Here is a 21,031-nt window from a genome sequence, read left to right on the forward strand (position 1 = left end):
AGGCATAACCTTCTACTCAAAGCCTTGGTAAAACAACCAGTTTCTCTAATTGTGTCCTGTTGCAAAAGAAAATGGATTCTTATTGCACTGATGCAAATAACAATATTACCATAAGTTAAACATACTTACTGTTGTTGGTTTAAAGTCTTTTTTATCTGAGGTAAGAATAGCAACCCCTGCTCTTTTTTGTTTTCCATTTGCATAGTATTTCTCCAGCTCTTTACTTTAAGCCTGTTGGTGTAACGTGAAATGGGTCTGTTGAAGATAGCAGAGGGATGAATCTGGTTTTATTATCCAACTTGCAACTCTGTTACTTTTAAGTGCAGCATTTAGACTGTTTACATTCAAGGTTAATATTGATATATGAGGCTGCTTTGATCATATGGTGAAGTTGTTAGCTGGTTGTTTTGTAGTTTCCATTGTGTGACTGCTTTATAGGGTCTGTGCACTGTATACATAAGTGAAATATGTAATATAACTAATTAAAATCAAATATTGAAAATTTAAATTAGAGAGACTTCTGAATTATAGTTTTTGCATATTTTTAGAATAGATTTATTATTTTACATGTATACAATTACTAAGATAATCACAGGCCTCTGTTTAAATTATTGCTTTCTCAGAGGTTAAATAGCACCACCCAATCTAAAGTTGTTTTCATGCATTATGTGACATCATCCTCTTTATAATGTTTTCTTTACAGCACTTACAATATTTGAAATTTTCTACTTACTCATTTACTACCCATTTCCCCCGGTAGAATGTAAGATCCATGAATACAATTACTATATGTGTTTTGTTAACTTTCTATCTAGCACATGAAATAATGCCTAGCACATAATAAGTTCTCAGTGAATATTCAGTGAAAGAACAAAAGTGTTTAGAAGTATTATTTTAATAAATAGATAAAATTTTAGTAGTGTATCAAGAGTCTTTATAATCTTTAGAGAGCCACAGTGTTTCTTGTGTAGTTTAAAAATTACTCTGTAATCTCATTTAATTATGTTTTGCACTCTTTGTATATCGTAAGAGGTTAATTTATATGAGGTCTGTCAAATTGTCATATAATCTATAAGTTTTTAATGAATGTTTATTGTATCCATATTATATGAAATAATTACAATGGGTTGGTGGGGGCCCACGCGGGTTCAACATGCATATCGAGAAGTGTTATTTCTGTTCGGGGCCCATCTACCCTGGCCACAGCATGATGTTCATCCACAATGATTGCAAGGTGTTCAGATTTTGTAAATCTAAATGTTATAAAAACTTTAAAAAGAAGCATAATCCTCGCAAAGTTAGGTGAACCAAAGCATTCCATAAAGCAGCTGGCAAAGCGCTTAGAGTGGATAATTCATTTGAATTTGAAAAACATAGAAATGAACCTATCAAATACAGAGAGAGCTATGGAATAAAAGTATTGATGCAATGAAGAGAGTTGAAGAGATCAAGCAGAAATGCCAAGCGAAATTTATAATGAACAGATTGAAGAAAAAGAGCGGCAGAAAGTTCAGGATATCAAAGAAGTCAAGCAAAACATCCATCTTATCCGAGCCCCTTTTGCAGGCAAAGGGAAGCAGTTGGAAGAGAAAATGGTATAGCAGTTACCAGAGGATGTGGATATGGAAGATGCTTCTTAAAAATCTCTGTAACCATTTCTTTTATGTATATTTGAAGATGCCCTTTGGAGACTTGGAACTGCTAAATTATTAGTTTATTTTTTACATAGGTCACTTAAATGAAAAGTGATTAATATATCTTTCCTACATTTCCATCTACAAAACATCAGATATTACGGATATTAGATTGCATCTCAGTGCTAAATTTTCACTGATAGATATACTTAATGTAAATCATGAAAATTCTACTTATAACTATGGAAGTGAATTGTGGACGTAAAATGGTTATGCCATTTGGATAATGGCACTAGGCAGCATTTGTATAATAACTAGTGACAAAAATTCATGGCTAGTGATAAAATATTATTTACAGTAAAATATTCCCTTTATTAATATTATAGAAGGGGGGATACAACAAGAAACTAACAATTTGTATGACAGTGTCAAATATTATTTTGATTTTAGTATTTCCTGTTTTCGTTTATTTGCATCTTAGAAGAGCATAATGACATTGTTTGATGAAGCTTAATTATGCTGCACTGCTTTGACCTGGTTTAACCCTTCTGATAGGTAGTTGTGGATGTTGGGGATGAGAACTGAATAATCTTTGCCTGGAGTGACACTACACTCTAGAATTTCCATTTTGGAGAAATACTCAGTTCTTTTTTTTTTTTTTTTTGAGACGGAGTCTCTTTCTGTGGCCCAGGCTGGAGTGTAGTGGCGTGATCTTGGCTCACTGCAAGCTCCGCCTCCTGGGTTCACGCCATTCTCCTGCCTTAGCCTCCCGAGTAGCTGGGACTACAGGCACCCACCACCACTCCCAGCTAATTTCTTTGTATTTTTAGTAGAGACTGGGTTTCACCATGTTAGCCAGGATGGTCTTGATCTCCTGACCTCGTGATCCACCCGTCTCGGCCTTCCAGAGTACTGGGGAGAATACTCAGTTTTAACTTGTGATTCCTGGTAGAGCATACTTTATTTTTCTAGCCTAGCAATGATGTAGAAGCAGAGGAATCCCAGTGCCCTTTAAAAGTTATTATGTGGTTTTCTTTTAAAAAGCTCCTGTTTTTGGAAAGTAGAATTTATGGGTACACCATCTGTTCATTATTTGCACATAAAATAAAACCTTTTGAAAGGTTAAAAAAAAAAAGAATTACAATGGAATTTTACTAGTGTTCATTAAAAATATGACCACTAAATAAAACTGCAAATAAGAGAAATGGCATATTTCTAAATAAAGGCTTCTAATTAATATACTAATTACCAATGGTTCATGTCAGAATGTTAAAGCTCTTGAAAGATTTCCTAATTTGCTTCTTTGTAAACTACTTTCTCTTTAGGAATTATGTAAGGCATAATAATACAAACTGATTATATTCCACTGGCCAACCTATGTGAAAGTTCTTTAAAATGAGGAATATATTATGGTCGATATCTTTAATGATAATTACCTTTCCATGGTGTAAAATCTGAAGAACAATCTTGTCGTTATGACAGCATTTATATATGAAAATTTAATTCTAAGAAATATATGGATTTGCAGAGAAGTGTCACATAGTAAAAAAAAAAAAAAGTCTGGGCTCTGGGATGACATTGTTCTAAGTAGCAGACTGTTTTCTATTCATAACCTTGAGCAAGTTAACTTTTCTGAACCTCAGGTATAGTGCTGAAACAGTATATGTAAAAATGCCTAACACAATGCCTATTAGAAATGCTCAGTAGATTCTAATTCTCTTTTCTTCCCGAGTAAAGTGGAAGCAAAGACTCTTCTCAAAAGTATGGTGGCCACATTTACCAAAATAGTAGAAAAAAAGAATGGTGAGGTAAAAAGGTACCCATTTAACCTCACTAAGGATGACTGTATTTACCAGTGTTAAACAGGGGAGTTTCTAATCAAAGGCTTTTAGGAATCAATTTTGACCATATTTTAAAACAATAGCTACATTTATTTTCCAAAATTATTTTGGTCTTTAAGTCATAGATTATATGGTAATATAAATCAGAATGTCTTCTATCTTCAATTTTGGCTAAAGGCAAATAGTAATACCTAACACTTATTTACATGCATACTATATACTGTCAGCCATCCACATCTGTGGGTTCCTCCGCATCCGTGGGCTCCACATCTGTGAATTCAAACAACTGCAGATCAAAAATATTTAGAGAAAGACAATAAAAGTAATAAAAAATACCATATTACAACTATTTATATAATATTCATATTGTATTAGGTATCATAAGTAATCTAGAGATGATTTCAAGCAGGGTTCCCGAAACCCTGGGCCATTGAACAGTAGTGGTCCATGGCTGGTTGGGAACCAGGTCACACAGCAGGACGTGAGCGGCAGACATGTGAGCAAAACTTCATCTGTATTTACAACCACTCCCATTACCGCCTGAGCTCCACCTTTTGTCAGATCAGTGGCAGCATTAGATTCTCATAGAAGCACAAACCCTATTGTGAACTGCACATGTGAGGGACCTACGTTGTGTGCGCCTTATGAGAATCGAATGCCTGAAGATCTGCCACTGTCTCCCATCACCCCCAGATGGGACTGTCTAGCTGCAGCAAAACAAGCTCAGGGTTCCCACTGATTTTACATTGTGATGACATGTATAATTATTGCATTATATATTACAATGTAATAAGAATAGAAATAATGTGCACAATAAATGTAATGCATTTGAATCATCACAAAACCATGCCCCCAACCCCCCAATCTTTGGAAAAATTGTCTTCTATGAAACCAGTGCCAAAAAGTTTGGGAACCACTGATTTAAAGTATATGATAGGAGGATGTTCGTGGGTCACACACAAATACTGTGTCTTTCTATATAAGGGACTTGAGCATTAGTGTATGTTGTTATCTGCAGGGGGAGGGAAGGTGTTCTGAAACCAGTCCCTCAAGGATACCCAGGGAGGACTGTACCAAGTACTGTTCTGTAAACTTGGCCTAGATTAACTCATATAGTTAATCCTATATGGTAGGTTTTTTTTTTTTAATCATTTTACGGATCAGGAAACTGATGCAAGATGAATTAAGAAAACATGCCTAAACTTACACAACAAATACGTGCCAGGTCAGGGCTGAGATTCTGATCTAGGTAAACTGACTCTAGATTTTATGCTTTTAATTTTCCACAGTATTCTGAGATAAATACAGAGAAGTGGTACAAACTTGAAACAGGTCTAAAAAGTTAAGCACAGAATGGATTGAGACCTTTAAAAAGCTGAAGGAAAAATATACAGAATAACTTCTGTAGCTATATATCATCAAGAAAAATCAGTAAATCTATTGTATAGAAATAATAGCACAAATTTAAAATATAACAATAATATAATTACTTATTGTACATGATTAGTATTCTAAGTTTAAAATACAATAAAAATTAAAGAATTACTTGACTTTTTAAAAACTTTTTTCTTTTGCCCTCCTGTGAGGACAGTCATTATTATTTTAAAAAAGAAGATAATCATGTTTAATAGTTAAGCATGTATGCACTTAGTTGCTTTAAATGATTTAAAAATACTATCAACTTGAACTACTATATATCCAGATAATAAAAAAATGAAAAATAACATGTGATGTCAGAACCACTGTTAATCTTTTAGAAATCTGTTGATTATCTTTGAGTAAAAAGAACAGAAGGGTGAACCTTGATTGACCACTTCCCATTCTTTCTGATGTGAGAGGGTATCTCAAGTCAAAAAAGAACAGGTACTGACAAGGTTGCACAGAAAAGGGAACACTTATTCACTGCTGATGGGAGTGTAAATTAATTTGCCCATTGTGAAAAGCAGTGTGGCAATATTTGAAAGAAAAAACAGAATTACCATTTGACCCAGCAATTCCATTATTGGATACATAACCAAAGGAATATAAATTCTTCTGCCATAAACACACTTGTATATGTAAGTTCATTGCAGTACTATTGACAATAACAAAGACATGGCATCATCTAAATGCCCATCAGTGGTAGACTGGATAAAGGAATGAGAGCATGTCTTTTGCAGCAGCCTTTGGAGCCAGAGGCTATTATGTTAAGTGAACTAATGCAGGAACAGAAAACCAAATGCCGTATGTTCTCACTTATAAGTGGAAAACATGGAGTACACATGGATTCAAAGACAGGAGCAACAGACAGTGGGGCCTACTTGAGGGTAGAGGGTGGGAGGAGGGAGTGGAATGAAAAACTACCTATTGGGTACTCTGCGTATTACCTGGGTGACAAAATAATCTGTACACCAAACTCCCATGACGCACAATTTACCTATATGACAAACCTGCACATGTACTACTGAAACAGAAAAAAAAAAGAATGACTGAATGTACACTATGATGGAAAAGCTGTATAATTTATTATCTACATATAGTCATCTATTTAGAATGAAATATATATCTAGATAATTAACTTCAGCTGATATGTACTAGTTCTTCATTTCAATCTTTCTTATTCAGGAATTGATTAAATAGAGACTCCAGTTCCACCTGTGGTGGAGTAGATTCTATGAAAACTAGCTAGAATACATAAAACAATTGTTTGAAGGAATTGGAGAACAACCAGTTTAAGCAGGACTTGAGGGATAATGGTTCTTGGGAGAAAAGAATAGAAGCACTGGAAATGAACTCCACATTTACCCTAACTTTTTCCCTGAGAGCATTTTTCAATTCCTAGTGTGGAAGACTGGAATCCAAGTGGAAAATGACAATCTTTCTGTCATTAGCCAACTTTAGCCAACTCTTAAGATGCATATCTATATGTACGAGTTGAAATTCCAGGAAATTCATCAATAAACAGAATTTGAGTGTCTGAACAAGTTAGCAGAGATTTCAGGAGGTGCATGGGACTAAGAAGAAAGGCTGAATTTTAAGCCCTGCCAAGGCAGAAGGGCCTTGGTAAACTTAGTTGGAACCCTAGAAGGACTACACTTTAGGAGTGAAGGCAAAATACTGAAAAAAAGAGAAAAACTATAGTTTTAGATATTTACTAGTTACTCATTGCATTTAGATATATTGAATGAAACACTAGACTCACAAAAACAGTAAATGAACAGACAGTTCATTAGAAAACGCCACATTGAAATACACACAGAAAAATGAAAGGTAAAACCAAAGGAACCTAAGATACGTATGGCACATGGTAAAAATAACTGACATTTGTGCAATATTCCCAAAAGAAGGATGGATAGACAGAATGATATAGAAACAATATTTGAAAAAATACTGATTGAGAATTTTGTAAAATTAAAAGCATCAAAGCAAAAATTTAGGAAGCAAGATAAATTTTATATGCACATGTGTTTGTATATGTATATATACACATACATACGTATGTGCAAACACACACAAAGCCAGGTATACTATAGTCAAGCTGCTGCAAAACAAAGAAAAAATTTCATTAATCTTGCCTCTGCTTCCAGTCTTTTTAGAACAGTGATTTTACCAACTATAGTTTTCTTTCCTAAGTCCATTATTTCCCCCCATTTTAAAAAAAACTTAGTGTCCCTGTTGATGGCTTTCAATATAGTTAGCTTCTCAACTTCCTTGGTCCTAATCCTCTCCTCAAATTCCACCTTTGTCTTTATAAGTAGAGTTACTTCATATAAGCTTTTAATTTTTCAAACTATGTGTTGAAAAAGAAAAGTAATATGAAAGAAAAGATTTATTTAAAATATTTCAAGATGCCTATTACGCATTTCTACTCATTATATTCACTCTCTGTAGTAAATATATAAGACTAAAGACTTGAATCTATAATTCCCTTAGTTAGTCCCCTCAGACTTCTAATGGGAAGAGACTCCCTAGGACTTCTAAGGAAGGACAATGGGCTGTCCTTCCCCTGAATTTCTTTAATTTTTAAATTGCTAGTCACTAGCCCTGTATATCTTTCCCTGGTACTTTTTCAGTTTCTAATCCAGGCTGCCAAGGAGTACTAGAGAGATTATCATCCTTTCTATTTGTTCTATTGCAGACTCACTTTTTGAACAGAAAAAAAAAAGAAAAAGAAAAGAGGGAAAATGAAGAGTGAAAATAGTGAAAAATTCTGGGATTGAGCCTAGAGAAGTAGAAAGTGTTTTATCAGTAACTTCTGTCTTCTTAGTAAGACAGAGGGCAAATTTATCTGATATAGGTATGTGTTATAAGCTTAGGGGGAAAATGGAAATTTGGAATTGCTATCAGAATACATAGAGTAATTGCTTTCAGAATAAACGGAATAGTTGCTACTCATGCCAGTAGATGTGTGAGCCAGCTACAAAGATAATCAGAAGACTTGTCAAGTATCAATCATGTCCAAGCCACAATTAAATAGCATACATTTATAATAAATTATATCACTGATTCCCAGCAACATACAACAATGTTTGTATGTAGTAAGTGCTCAAAGGATTATTAAATAATTGCAGTTATCAATAGTGTATCTGAGATGACTAAACAGACTAAAGAAGAGAATACTTGCACATATCAGGAAAAGATCTAATAGTCATAATGAATAGTGTTTTACGAATTGCCAACAAAAGTTCAAAACAATATAAATAAGAGTACACAAATGAAAATTATTCATAAATATATGGATCTATTTGAAGAATTTGGAGATAACTCAGAGGAAAACCTCTAAAATATACAAAGATTTAGAAAATCAAATTTATGAAGAAGTTTAAAGTTAACTGGGAATTTTTAAGTTACTAAAGATAAAACTGAGTAATGATCTAACCAACTAGTATACAGAGTTGGTATATATGGAGAGGAGTATGGCCATCTGTTTGGTATATACATGCAAGAGCAAAATAACATCAATATAAATTGCAAAATGAGGGATTTTTCAAATTATTTATCCTAATGGAAAAAAAGTGTATGGCATGAGAAATTAGAATAGATTACCAGATGATTATAGAGAAGATAATCTCTCTTTTAAGTTATTGAAAACTAAAATTGATTTTTAAAAATTCTATTTCATACCTGCTTTATTCTAAACACTAGGCCAAGTTTTGGAACACAGAAATGAATAGCTGACACTATTCCTGACTTTTCAATATTCTGCAGGAAAAGAGCTATATGAGCAGTGACTTTGAAAGCAGGACTTTTTATGATGATAAAAGGATCAATCCATTAGGCATACATGACAATTATAAACATACATGTACCCAAAAACAGAGTTTCAAAATACATTAAGCAAAAACTGGCAGAATTAAAGGGACAGACAGACAATTAAACAATAATAGTTGGGGGCTTTAGTACCCCACTTTCAATAATGGATAGAACAACTTTGCAGAAGAAGAAGACATTATAGTCCAGAGTTATACAGTAAAACCATAGAAATAGGTACTCAGTAAAGGTAGAATATAGGAGTTTATTTCTAAGCATTCATGGGGTGAAGGATGCGTTAAGGGAATAGAAGATGAATGTTTGAAACAACTCCTCAAGATAATTGACTAGTCGTCTAGATTTTAAAAGATACGTATACTATATATATAATATACATATATACTTGTCTGCTAGGATCATTAGAGAAGAACATTTTAGACAGTGTGTAGAAAAATGTGGATATGTGTAAAAATTTGTATCTTTGGGCAGCTATTTGTGACTTTGAATTGTTGAAACTTTAATAAGTATACTGAAGTGGAATAAGGGATGATTGTAATACTGGGACATGAGGCTGAAGAGGTATGATTCTGTGTCAAGACAGTGAAGCATATAGATAATGCTAGAGTACCTACAATAATTACCAATCATCTATGAAATATACCAAATTTGAATTCTAATCTTTCACTTCTTAAAGTGTATGTTAGTCAGGATCTTATCTGATATAGTTTTAAAAAGTATTTTTAAATATTTGATCCTATGTAGAGTTTTTAAAAATTATGTTACCTTTTTTAACTTTTATTTTATGTTCAAGGGTACATGTTCAGGTTTGTTATATAGGTAAACTCATGTCATAGGGGTTTGTTGTACAGATTATTTTGTCACCCAGGTATTAAGCCTAGTACCCATTAATTATTTTTCTTGATCCTCTCCCTCCTCCCATCTTCCACCCTCCAATAGACCCCGGTGTGTGTTGTTCCCTTCTATGTGTTCATGTGTTCTCATCATTTAGCTCCTGCTTATAAATTAGAACATGTGGTATTTGGCTTTCTGTTCTTGCATTAGTTCACTTAAGGTAATGGCCTCCAGCTCCATCCAAGTCCCTGCAAAGGACATTATCTTGTTCTTTTTTGTGGCTGCATAGTATTTCATGGTGTATATGTATATGTACATTTTCTTTATTCAGTCTACCATTGATGGGCATTTAGGTTGATTCTGTGTCTTTGCTATTGTGGATAGTGCTGTGATGAACATATACGTTGCATGTGTCTTTATGATATAATGATTTATATTTCTTTGGGTATATACCCAGTAGTGGGATTGCTGGATCAAATGAGAGTTCTGTTTCAGCTCTTTGAGGAGTTGCCACGGTGCTTTCCGCAATGCTTGAATTAATTTATACTCCCACCAACAGTGTATACATGTTCCTTTTTCTCTGCAACCTCACCAGCATCTGTTATTTTTTGACTTTTTAATAATAGCCATTCTAACTGGTGTGAGATGGTATCTCATTGTGGTTTTGATTTGCATCTCTCTAATGATCAGTGATGTTGAGCTTTTTCTCATGATTGTTGGCTGTATGTATGTCTTCTTTTGAAAAGCATCTATTTATATCCTTTGCCCACTTTTTAATAGAGTTGTTCATTTTCTTCTTGTACATTTGTTGAAGTTCCTTATAGATGCTGGCTATTAGACCTTTGTCAGATGCATAGCTTGCAAAAATTTTCTCCTATTCTGTAGGTTGCCTGTTTAATCTGTTGATAGTTTATTTTGCTCTGCAGAAGTTTTTTAGTTTAATTAGATCCCATTTGTCAATTTTTGCTTTTGTTGCAATTCCTTTTGGCATCTTTGTCACTAACTCTGCTCATTCCTGCATCCAGAATGGTATTGCCTAGGTTGTCTGGACTAGAGTTTCTATAGTTTTGGATTTTACTATAATGGTACCTTTAATATTAATGAAACCTATAAACCATGAAAGTTACTGTAGAAAATTGTAACAAGAATCTATTTCAACCCTTCTATTGTGCAATATGTTATATACACATATCACAGCTTTTTACCTTTAGTAGTAACTAAAATGTGCATGTTTATTGATTCTGCATTTGCCACACTATGTTCCATGAAACACTGATATTCCAAAAATATTAATACCGTAGTAGTCCCCCCCATCCACAGTTTCACTTTCTGTAGTTTCAGTTACGTGCAGTCAAGTGCCATCCAAAAATATTAATATTGAGAGAAAGTTATTATAAAAATAACTTATAGTATATTGTTATCATTGTTTTATTATTGTTCTTAATCTATTACTGTTAATAATTTAAAAAGTAAACTTTATCATAGGGGTGTGTGTGTAGGAAAAAACAGTATGTAGAGAGTTCAGTACATTTTCAGTTTCAGGCATCCAGTATAGATCTTGGAACATATCCCGTATAGATAAGAAAGGACTGCTGGAAAGATTCAAATGGGATGAATAAAAGGATTCTCAGGCCTTTCAGTTCTTTCACCATCTTTCACCCAATGATGTCCTTCATCCTTCCTAAGCCACTGGCTCCAATGGTCACACCCTAGCTCCTTTCATTACTAATAACTATCACTCCTCTATAACTTTCATTTCAGTTATCACTCTCTTCAGTTGTCACTTCTTTCTATTTAACTCCCTCTAGTAATTCAACTGTGATAAATCTTTGATCACCGTGGACCTCCAATTCTTTTTGATTGGCTCCTTACCTCTTTCATTTCCCTCCTTACCTAGCTTACATTATGTAATCAATCGAATACTCTATTAAATATACCTTTAATTTTCATGTCCTTCTCGTCATATTGTCTTTTCTTGGGTGAATAGTAGCCACCCAGAGATAACAGATAACCCTGAATTAACAAGACATTCTTGAAGAAGTTAACCTGGGAGAACTCGCTCGACCAGTTACCGCACTGGCACGAGGGCAGGTAAATTGCCCAATAGAATAGAATATAGCCAGAAAGAGATCAAGGCATATGTGGATGCTAGACTTACGGCCAAGGTGGCATTGCAAAATTGCAATTTTTTTTTTTTATTATACTTTAAGTTTTAGGGTACATGTGCACATTGTGCAGGTTAGTTACATATGTATACGTGTGCCATGCTGGTGTGCTGCACCCACTAACTCGTCATCTAGCATTAGGTATATCTCCCAATGCTATCCCTCCCCCCTCCCCCCACCCCACAACAGTCCCCAGAGTGTGATGTTCCCCTTCCTGTGTCCATGTGATTTCATTGTTCAATTCCCACCTATGAGTGAGAATATGCGGTGTTTGGTTTTTTGATTGGGTGTCTTCAAACAGAAACACACATAACTCAAGTTTATATATCTATCTATTGATGAAAATGTTGTGACCACAGGCTTGCAGCAATCTAAACTTTTATTTCTCCTAGGAGCAGTGGTTCAGTATTAGCTCTTTCAGAGTGTGTGGCAATTTTATAGAAATAACTATTACAACTACTGAGAATTGACTATTTGATATTTTGTAAACTATTGTAAACGTTATCTTTTGAAAATTCCACTTTTGTGAAACAAAACAACAAACCTTTGTCCTTTAGGAAAAAAAAAAAAAAAGACAGATAACCCTGTGTTGACCCTTGACTCCTCTTTTGTCCAAATTCTCAATGTGTATGTAATCCATCATTAATTCCTGTTAATTCTAACCTCTAGAATATATCTTGAAATTATTTACTTTCTCCATCTCCACTGCTACCATTCTGGGAGAAGCCACAGTTAACCATAGGTGGGCCATAGTCCCATCTGATTACTTAGATAGCAGGCCCTGCTTTTAATCTTTGACCTCGTGGTAGGCAGAATTTTGGACTCATGACTTTCACCTGCTTTTGTTACTCCTGTGAATAAGTTATGTTATATAGCAAAAGTGACATTGCAGATGACCTTAAAATAGGGAGGTTATCCCGCATTATTTGGTTGAGCCCAATATAATCACATGAGCCTTAAAAGCAGAGAGAAGGGCAAAAGAGGAAGTCAGAGAGATTGGAAACATCATTTCTTCTTGTCAGATTATTTCAAAGATGTATTCGAATAATGAATAATGGCCAAATTCACAGGTACACGTTTAGCACTATTTCTTCCTGAATAGAGTATTCCCCATCCTAATGACCAATTTCATATTCTTCTTTAAAATAATGAAATTTATCACCTCAGCCCTGTTATTTCTGATATATGTTTTTAAAAATCAAAGAATTTTTAGAAGAATCAGATATAGTGTGAAAATGAAAATAAATTTTTAAACAAAAAGCAATAATGTATACTTTCAAATAAATTTGGTCTTTAAAACCGTCCCCTTGGTATGTGTACAATTATACAGATACTGTTTGCCCCAGTGTTGAAGTTTATTCTAGATATGATTTAATATATGAGCACTTTAGAAAAATTAATGCCTTGCCCTTGAAATCACAGGACTTTTTTTCCCCCTTCTTCCTTTACTTCCTTCATTGCTGTTTAATCCAGACCATTTCCTTCCTCTACCATTTGGCTCAGTAGCCTAGGTTTTCTGGTCTCCCCAGAGAAGACTGCCGCTGTGCAGACTGAGTGGCATGTAAAGAGCAGAGCTACTCCTACTTTGGGAAGTGCAATCGGGCAGACTTGTCCAATGAAGTGTATGTCAGGAAAAAGATGGCAGGTAATAAGTTCTTTTGCGTGCTTTTCACAGGCTGAAGGCTGATAACATGGGGATAGTTGAGTACCAGAAATATTAGACACAAGAAAATAAATCACTGCCAATAATAGACTTGCTTTCTAACAAATCTTAGGAATTTTTGATTTGGGGAAATCTTTTTTTTTTTTTTTTTTTTTGAGACGGAGCCTCGCTCTATTGCTCAGGCTGGGTTTCAATGGCGCAATCTCAGCTCACTGCAACCTCTGTCTCCCGGGTTCAAGCTATTCTTCTGCCTCAGCCTCCTGAGTACCTGGGATTACGGGTGCTCGCCACCACGCCCAGCTAATTTTTGTATTTTTAGTAGAGACGGGGTTTCACCATGTTGGTCAGGCTGGTACTCCTGACCTCGTGATCCTCCCATCTCGGCCTCCCAAAGTGCTGGGATTACAGGCATGAGCCACCGCACCAGATGATTTGGGGAAATCTTTAATAATATCTTTCCTAGGTCGTGACTCTCTTTTTCTTTAGAACTTACACATCACTGATGTAAGAGTCCTTTTTTTTGTTTGTTTTAAAGAAGTGGACTCTCACTGTGTTGCATAGGCTGGTCTCAAACTCCTGGCCTCAAGAAATCCTCTCACCTTGGATTCCAGAAGTGCTGGGATCACTGGCGTGAGCCAGTGAACCTAGCCCTGAAGTCAGTTCTAAATATTGTCAAACATAGAGTATTTTACTATCATTGGGCCCTAGATAATCTTTATATTTTGTCATCTTGACTGCTGACATAAGGTAATTGAGCATCATATCTAGAAAGTTTTTTTTTTTTTTTTTTTTGAGATGGAGTCTCGCCCTGTCGCCCAGGTTGGAGTGCAGTGGCGCAATCTCGGCTCACTGCAACTCCGCCTCCCAGGTTCACGCCATTCTCCTGCCTCAGCCTCCCGAGTAGCTGGGACTGCAGGCGCCCACCACCACGCCCGGCTACTTTTTTGTATTTTTAGTAGAGATAGGGTTTCACCGTGTTAGCCAGGATGGTCTCGATCTCCTGACCTCGTGATCCGCCCGCCTCGGGCTCCCAAAGTGCTGGGATTACAGGCATGAGCCACCGCGCCCGGCCATATCTACAAGGTTTTAATGTAGATATCATTCAGACTAATTTCTGTAATCTTGTCATTGTTATTTCCTCAAAGTGCTGTACCACAAATAAGAAAATAATTTGAATGCAATTAGAAAAAAAAAATTTACTTTTATCCCAAAGCATTAGTAAGACATGGTTAGCAATAATGCATATATTTTACCTTACTTATTAAACTTGTCGTGCTTCTCAACGCATTTCTTCCTGAGGTTGGACATTTTTATAATATAATTTAGCATTTTTAAACCTATGTATATTTTTTCTCTCAAAAAGTCTTGTATTCCACTTATATTGTTTAATGACCTGTTTAGTCAGTGTGTGATTCTCAGTTGGGAACTTTCAAAGTAATTGAACATAATTTTTCTCTAACCCAACTTTTATTTCTATCTGATTTTATATATGATTTCCATAATTATATTATTGTTCAAATAGAGCAAATCAAAGGTCCTTCCTTTGTACCATTAACATGTATCCACTTTTCAACTATTTTTTCTCTGTTAAAACATTTTAAAAATATAGCTACATTTGGAAATGATATAAAAGTATACTTTATTTAAAATACTGTAGGAAAATTTCAAACATTGTTGTCTTGTGTAAAATTGTAACTCCAGGTCTGCTCAGATACTACACCTTTGCTTTAAAACATGCCTTTTCTCTGAATGCCACTGAAATTGTGAGATTAAAACCTGTACGTTCTTTTTTTTTTCTTTCCAACTTTTATTTTAGTTCAGGGTGTACATTTGCAGGTTTGTTACATGGGTAAATTGCATGTCACGAGGGTTTGCTGTACAGATTATTTTGTCACCCAAGTAATAAGCATAGTTTTTGGATCATTTGGTTGGGTATCTTTTTTTTTTAATGGAAACCAGAATGGTATTTATTATTTTACATTTGGGAGAGGAGATATCCTAAAGGGTCCAGAATACATAAGTCTCTTACGTATGATACTCCTTTTTTTGTTACTGAGGTATACTTATAAGTGCAGATAAGTAATCAGAAGGTTCCTTGGTAAGCGCTGAATTAGAACAAAGGCAGTTAGGTAATTTGGAGTTTAATAGCCTAGAGTACCTGATAGAGATGTGCTGGGGGCCACAACCCTGTATGTAATTTTAAAGTTTCTAAGTAGCCACATTTTAAAAAGTAAAAACAGATGAAATTAACTTTAATAATACATTTAACCCAATATATCAAAATGTTATTTTAACATGTAGTCAATATATTAAAATTATTCTGTTTTTCATACTAAGTATTCAAAATCTGGTGTGTATTTTACACTTTTGTACATCTCAACTCATTCATTTGCTAGTTCCTTCAGTTGCTTAAGAAAAATTACTGAATGTTTCTGTCTCAATTTTCCCATTTTTATAATAGAGATAATTGCAAGGATTAAATTAGATAATATATGATACATACCTGGCACATGATCTTATATAAAGCTTAGTTGCTTTCTAAAAAATATTTCAAACAGTTGAATATGACGTATAATGGCATCACTGTCTCAAGGCAAAGAACATTTTAAGGATTAAATTATCTGTAACTCCCGAATTCTCATCTCTTCCCCTTGGACAGTGCTGGGCACACACGTCTCTCTGACTCCCTATTCAAATTACTTAAAAAAAGAAGCAGAATCAATGTTCGTTCACCAGTTGTAGCACATGTGCCACACTAATGCAAGATGTTAATAACAAGGGAAACAAGGTCATGGGGAAGGAAGGGCAGAAATATGTGAATGCTCTAATTTCTGCTCTATTTTTCTGTAAACCTAAAGCTACTATAAAAAGTAAAAAGCTATGATTTCTTTCTTAAAAAAGTCAAACATGTTTGCTGTCAGTTCCTGATGCATGTTAGCTGTGACAGAATACGGCAGTAAAAGTGACAGTTTCAGCATTATTAAAATCATCAATAAGAGGAGCTTAGTTATGGGTAAAAAATCTAACAATATTTTCTCTTTCAATAGTCATTCATTATCTACCTCTTTTAAACTAATACATGGAAAATATATGCACAAAATGGTTGTTTTTCCTCCATGGTTGTTGGGGTGAATACTGGGAGTTATTGGTAGCATTCTGATGGTAATGGCAGAAATCTTTCATACATTTTAAACACTATTGCTGGTTTTGAGAATATTTTCTTCTCCTAATTTCAGGTTGGGTGGGACTATATCAGCATACAAGATAGTACCAGACGAAATAGAAGAAATCAAGGTATAGTATGGCATTTTTCACCTCTACAAACATTTAGCATCTTGGTGAGGGGTGGGGAAGAGTTGCTTTTTCTTTATGCCATTGATATTTGGCTATGTTAGAATATTATTTAATTCTCAGTTATAGTGAATTAAAAATTTATATGTATCAGATAATCACCATCAGATTTATCTGCCATTTGCAATGAATTTCTTACTACAATATTAGGAGAATCAAAAAGGAACCCTTTCCTGTGTAGTTCATTAAAAATCTACATAAGAAAACACTGTGTATAAGCATTGGTGTGCATAATGGATTATCTTTTTATCTTGTTGCAATTTCTTTTCCCTATAAGCCTTCACCACTTTTAAATAATATCAGTCTTTTTAAAAATTATTATTATACTTTAAGTTTTAGGGTACATGTGCACAATGTGCAGGTTAGTTACATATGTATACATGTGACATGCTGGTGCATTGCACCCACTAACTCGTCATCTAGCTTAGGTATATCTCCCAATGCTATCCTAAGCTGGTTTTTTGAAAGGATCAACAAAATTGATAGACCGCTAGCAAGACTAATAAAAAAAAAAAGAGAGAAGAATCAAATAGACGCAATAAAAAATGATAAAGGGGATATCACCACCGATCCCACAGAAATACAAACTACCATCAGAGAATACTACAAACACCTCTACGCAAATAAACTAGAAAATCTAGAAGAAATGGATAAATTCCTCGACAAATACACTCTCCCAAGACTAAACCAGGAAGAAGTTGAATCTCTGAATAGACCAATAACAGGAGCTGAAATTCTGGCAATAATCAATAGCCTACCAACCAAAAAGAGTCCAGGACCAGATGGATTCACAGCTGAATTCTACCTGAGGTACAAGGAGGAACTGGTACCATTCCTTCTGAAACTATCCCAATCAATAGAAAGAGAGGGAATCCTCCCTAACTCATTTTATGAGGCCAGCATCATCCTGATACCAAAGCCTGGCAGAGGCACAACAAAAAAAGAGAATTTTAGACCAATATCCTTGATGAACATTGATGCAAAAATCCTCAATAAAATACTGGCAAACCAAATCCAGCAGCACATCAAAAAGCTTATCCACCATGATCAAGTGGGCTTCATCCCTGGGATGCAAGGCTGGTTCAATATACGCAAATCAATAAATGTAATCCAGCATATAAACAGAGCCAAAGACAAAAACCACATGATTATCTCAATACATGCAGAAAAGGCCTTTGACAAAATTCAACAACCCTTCATGCTAAAAACTCTCAATAAATTAGGTATTGATGGGACGTATCTCAAAATAATAAGAGCTATCTATGACAAACCAACAGCCAATATCATACTGAATGGGCAAAAACTGGAAGCATTCCCTTTTAAAACTGGCACAAGACAGGGATGCCCTCTCTCACCACTCCTATTCAACATAGTGTTGGAAGTTCTGGCCAGGGCAATCAGGCAGGAGAAGGAAATAAAGGGTATTCAGTTAGGAAAAGAGGAAGTCAAATTGTCCCTGTTTGCAGACGACATGATTGTATATTTAGGAAACCCCATCGTCTCAGCCCAAAATCTCCTTAAGCTGATAAGCAACTTCAGCAAAGTCTCAGGATACAAAATCAATGTACAAAAATCACAAGGATTCTTATACACCAATAACAGACAAACAGAGAGCCAAATCATGAGTGAACTCCCATTCACAATTGCTTCAAGGAGAATAAAATACCTAGGAATCCAACTTACAAGGGACATGAAGGACCTCTTCAAGGAGAACTACAAACCACTGCTCAGTGAAATAGTATCAGTCTTTTAGTACATATTTTTCTGGGTTCCTTTGAAAACACGATATGCCAATTGCAATTAAAAATTTACATTACAGTAATGAAAAATTGACTTACTCTTTAAAAATTAGAGCATTATGACATTATTCTGTCTCTAACATTTTACTAAGTCTTATGGAATATTAATTTTCTAACATAATATATTGTTCTTTTTCAAAAGCAAGATTGAATAATTGGATATTAATAATGAAGAATAAACAATACTGGTTAAATTGTTAACAATGACATGTAAAGATCTCAACAAATCACTAAGCTTGATTTGATTAAACTTTTCAATATCAAGTTCAATAAATTCAAATCTTTCAATAAATTCAAATTCAATTCAAAATAATTATTTAATTCTATGACTCAAGACTCAAGGGGCTTTTTTTTTTTTTTTTTTTTTTTTTTTTTTTTTTTTTTTTTGAGACAGTCTCGCTCTGTCACCCAGGCTGCAGTGCAGTGGCATGATCTCAGCTCACTGCAACCTCCAACCTCCTGGGTTCAAGTGATTTTCCTGCCTCAGCCTCCCGAGTAGCTTGGATTATAGGCACATGCCACCACACCCAGCTAATTTTTTTTTAATTTTATTTTAGTAGAGATAAATTTTCTTCAAGTTGGCCAGGCTGGTCTTGAACCCCTGACCTCAGGTGATCCATCTGCCTCGGCCTCCCAAAGTGCTGGGATTAAGGCATGAGCCACTGCGCCCAGCCTCAAGGGACATTTTTGAAAAGAAAAAAATCTTGTAATTTGTTTGCATTATTTTTAAATCAAGTAAGCCCATTGATCTATTATATGATACACTATTAGCTTCAGTATGTCAAGTGTTCTAATGTATGGTCAACATCAGAAATTAATGTGGTAATTCTAGCTTCAAAAAAAATTTCAAGAAATTTATTCCAACTTTGTGTGAACTTGTAAAATATTTTAGCTAGGAGGAACTTTAGGTCTAATCCAGATCTCTCATTTTTCATATGAGGAAATTGAATAAAGATTTTATTTGACATTCAATAATGACTTCTAAAAATATCATCAAATGTTGTTAAAGGGTTGGAAAAGCATGAGGATATTACTTCTTGAAATATATTTTATAATGACTCAAAAATTGAACTCTAGAAACTTTAAGCAATTAATAAATATATATAAATAAGCAACATTTATGTAAAGAATACTGAATTGAAATTATGTATTATAAAGGCACCCTGTCTGATAATACAATTAAAATGTGTGTTAACTGATGAAGATAAACCAAGAGTTTTATGGAAATACATAGAAGGGACACCTGGACATTGGAAAAAGTAAATCAGCAAAGTCTTTCCAAGAGGTAACCCCCAGGAAATTGGAGTTTTATACAGAAGCATAGACATGAAATAATAGGATACCAGATTATAGGGTATAAAATAAAGACTGGTAAGATAAAGGGCTAGAAGCAGGCCTTTATCCCATGTTAAGAAGTTTGGTTTTTATCCTGAAAATTATGGGATTCCTTTATGTGATTTTTAAGGAAGAAAGTAACATAATCATTTTGATGCTTTTTTAAAGCCTTACTGTGGTGAATGAGAAAAGTGATTTCAGCAGAGAAGAGGTTCTACCTAGATGGAAGGAGACCAGGTTGCAGGAATGTAGGCACAAAATGATTAGAACCTGAACTCAAGCAGTGACAATGAGGCTAGAGAAGAAAACAAGATTTGAAAAATATTATTTCAGAAAGTAAAATCAGCAATACTTGATAACTTATTGGATGTTTAGGGGAAATTGGAAAGATTGACTCAGATTTCTGGCTTGGGAAATTGAGTAGATGGTGTTGCTGTTAACTTAAAAAGGATGTTTTGGAGACAGAATATTATTAATAGGAAAGAGGATGTTTTGGACTTACTGAGTTTGAGGTCCCTCTCAGATTACCAAATATCCAATAAGTCATTGAATGAATCAGCCTGGAACTCAGAAGAGAAACACAATCTAGTAATTGATATTAAGGTTTGTCCTCATACAAGAGAGTTAATTGAGGCCATGCTAGTCAGTGAATGGAATCTCACGGAAAAGTTATATGAGGTATTAAAATTGGGCTGAAGATGTAGCCTTAAGGAAAACTTACCCTAAAGGCAGAGTATTAATATATTATTTAATTGGTTTAATTAATTAGCAGGACTTTGCCTATTTTTAAATAGTGATTTTTTTCCTAAAGGAATCAGCTTTTTTTTTTCATTGTGTGTGCTTTTTTTATTTTAGAGTTACAAGAGTTATCCCTCAGGAGATTCCTTTTAAAAAAAGCAGGATTCATGGATGATATGTAACATAATTTTTCCGTCGATTACTGGTATTATATCTAAAATAACTCAAGAGTTTGAGGCCTGAGGCATTAAAAAAAATGAGGAATTCATCTTCCTTTCAAAGTACTCAAAGAAAAACTGTTCTAAAACATTTCACCAATATTTGATGGCACATTAGCATTTTCAGCTGAAATCAGTTACAATCGTTTTTGTTTTAGCTGAAAGAAATGTGAAGCATACGGATGTAATGTTCATTTCAGTTGGGT

The 21,031-nt window shown here is 34.6% G+C and overlaps 1 protein-coding gene and 1 pseudogene across 25 annotated transcripts in view; both read left to right on the plus strand.

Moving 5' to 3' along the window:
- Positions 1-21,031, plus strand: part of GPHN (gephyrin) — a 672,536-nt gene that overhangs the window by 251,148 nt on the left and 400,357 nt on the right. For all 25 annotated transcript variants that reach the window (XR_010151161.1, XR_010151162.1, XM_063793562.1 and 22 more), the window contains one exon: positions 16,621-16,678. Coding sequence is in view for 22 of the 25 variants with exons in the window: in XM_063793562.1 (XP_063649632.1) it covers positions 16,621-16,678 (58 nt within the window). In the remaining 3 variants the exon portion in view is untranslated. The remainder of the gene's footprint in view (positions 1-16,620; positions 16,679-21,031) is intronic.
- On the plus strand, positions 1,063-1,726 carry LOC134808368 (probable ribosome biogenesis protein RLP24; annotated as a pseudogene).

Source organism: Pan troglodytes, chromosome 15 (assembly GCF_028858775.2).
Source record: "Pan troglodytes isolate AG18354 chromosome 15, NHGRI_mPanTro3-v2.0_pri, whole genome shotgun sequence".
Lineage (NCBI taxonomy): Eukaryota > Metazoa > Chordata > Mammalia > Primates > Hominidae > Pan > Pan troglodytes.